At 40.5% G+C, this 2,500-nt stretch overlaps 1 protein-coding gene across 3 annotated transcripts in view; it reads right to left on the bottom strand.

Moving 5' to 3' along the window:
- Positions 1 to 2,500, bottom strand: part of hpn (hepsin) — a 24,870-nt gene that overhangs the window by 6,791 nt on the left and 15,579 nt on the right. For all 3 annotated transcript variants that reach the window (XM_060861320.1, XM_060861319.1, XM_060861321.1), the window contains exons 9-11: positions 2,322 to 2,500; positions 542 to 637; positions 1 to 37 (exon numbers count right to left, since the gene is read on the bottom strand). The exon at positions 1 to 37 is cut by the window's left edge and continues 106 nt beyond it; the exon at positions 2,322 to 2,500 is cut by the window's right edge and continues 18 nt beyond it. In XM_060861320.1, coding sequence (XP_060717303.1) covers positions 1 to 37; positions 542 to 637; positions 2,322 to 2,500 — 312 coding nt within the window. The remainder of the gene's footprint in view (positions 38 to 541; positions 638 to 2,321) is intronic.

The following is a 2,500-nucleotide window of genomic DNA, read 5'->3' as shown; positions in this document are numbered from 1 at the left end:
GGAATGTGAGCCTCCTGGAGGATCGCCGCCTGTGTGCCTGAGAAGCAGCGACAGATAAACAGGAGAAGGTTTAAGAAAGACCTCACAGCAGGAGTTATACTGTTAAAACTCTGAGCCAACACCTTCCATCCTAAAGCAGTGGTTTATTACTCACAAACTTTTCATCTCCTCTGTTAAAACTACACAGACCCTGTGAAGGAACTTGTTAGAGGAGATTGGGAAGGTATCTAATGTATCTTTGAGATCATACAATTATATTAAGATCCAGAAATGTTCTTCGACACGTTACTAAGAGCATCTTTAATGCTGACACTAAATAACTCTGTAGTGGCAAGAATTCTAATTTCTGGCCAAGAAAATATATAAACAACAAGATTTTCAGAAAGCGTCTTTAAAAATGATTTCAATAGAAAACTGCATCTTTTAAGAATTATGAAGAATTATGATTCCTGCACTTTTTATAGATGTTATTTATTCCAGTTCTAAGATGAGGATTGTTTCTACATGCTGTTGTTTGATGCACTGTGTACAACAGACTGACCGTAATACTCGACGTTTCCCCAGCCGGTCACCGTGCCGATCTGACCGTCCACCAGCCGCTGGCCGTAGGTCGGCAAACACACGGGCTGGATGTAGTCTACAGCAAGTGGGAGAGAAAAAGTGGACGAAAGACATGTTATGGAGCGAAAAACGTATAATGTAGTATATAATGCTTGGACTTTGAATATACATGAAAAGGTTCTTCATAAGAACATCATTCTCTGAGTTCCACATCAGCGAGCTGAAGCTAGTTAGACTAGTCAGTAAGCGGACACTAGTTAAGCTTAAGTACAAATCAATTGTTGTGTGAAATCTAGAATAACTAGTATAAACTTTTTTTAGGAAGACTGAGGTGCACCGAACTTTCTATGATAAACAGATGCAAGAGCGTCTGCCGATGTGAGACAGCCGAGCCGAGCCGAGCCGAGCCAGGAGCTGTGATTTCACTCGTTCGCACTGATTAGGTCACTGTCTTTATAAAGGAGCTCATTAATGAAACCTGAGGTTCAGGTGGAACAAATAAGTGCAGTCACGGCGGCTCTGGTCCAACAGCTTCAGACAGATTGGCTGATAAACCCAGATGACCGATTAAACCAAGGCTTTTATTGATATTCCCTTTTTGTAACACCAGACCGTGTACTTTTATTTAACACAGGTTCCGTTTTCTGGACTCGGACGTGGCTCTGTACTGAAATCTAACAAACACACAGATTTCAGCAGGTTCGTTACGATTCCGCTCGGAAATTCTAGCAACTTTCTGGACAAAAACACAGAGCTGCTTCGTCACTGCGCCTGAAAATCAGAGCGGTGAACATTTTACACATTCCTGCTTCGTGATTCCACACTTTTCTGATAGTCTTTTGTTCGGGTCTGAGATCCGCGGAAAACAGGGCGGCTTTTGTTCTCCGCGCTTCCTGGCAACCTGAAACCGGAGGGAGGAGCAACGACCTGCGATACTGCAGCGTTCACATCAAACTCTGACTTCTAATTTCAGCTTATTGATCACTGTTTAACTCCCTGAACACTAAACAACATAAAAAAACTCTTTAAACACTATTACGGTTAAATATTTGGCACAAATCGTTAATTTTAACAATAAATAAAACAAATAATAATAATAATAATAATAATAATAATAATAATTTGTATATTTTAGTTATTTTAATTCTGCCTTATGTTTATTCTACAAACAGTAATGTATAAAGTGAGATCTTTGTGATTATTTTTCTCTAAAACCTCGAAGTGTTTTATTCCTCTAACACCACACAAATGCACTGATCATTTTCTATTCATTTATGAATTATACTTTGTACTTTTTATCTGTTTAGTGTTACATTATCACACAGCTGTAAGTTACAGCTCTGACTGTTACAAAGCGCAGCACGTCCCCAGAAACCTCAGACAGGAAGGTTTTTCAGACATCTTACTAAATGAGAAGAGGAAGAGGAAGAGGAAGAGGAAGCGACTCCTACTTCTGTTTTTCGTGCTTTTATCTTTCTGTCTTCATTCTTGGGTCAGTTGACCTTTGGTTATCTGCAGCTTCCGTTCTGACAAGTCTACATTCTACCTTCTCGCTACACCAGATACACAACATTTAAAGATTTCCACTACAGCTGTTACTATGGAAACAATGACACCTTAGAAATAGTGCATTGATATTAATATTAACGTAAACCTGTAACTTAATGCTATAACCGTATATATTACATCTATAAAGATGGAAAGCGTTAAACCCTGTTTTCTGTGGCGGTACAGACGCGTGTGGAGTTTTCACGACTCACCGGTGAACTGAAGAGGCTTCGTGAGCGAGAGCACGGCGATATCGCGGCTGTTGTCGTCGATGTTAGCGTCGACGAAGGGCAGGTAACTGCTGTGATAAACCACCGTCTTCACCTCGGCGATCACCACGTTCTTATGGATGGGTGTGTTGTAGATGGAACCCATCAAAACCCTCCACCTC

This window comes from Tachysurus vachellii, chromosome 25, assembly GCF_030014155.1.
Source record: "Tachysurus vachellii isolate PV-2020 chromosome 25, HZAU_Pvac_v1, whole genome shotgun sequence".
Lineage (NCBI taxonomy): Eukaryota > Metazoa > Chordata > Actinopteri > Siluriformes > Bagridae > Tachysurus > Tachysurus vachellii.
Note: the sequence above shows the minus strand (reverse complement) of the source record. Positions and strands in the feature narration are given on the sequence as shown.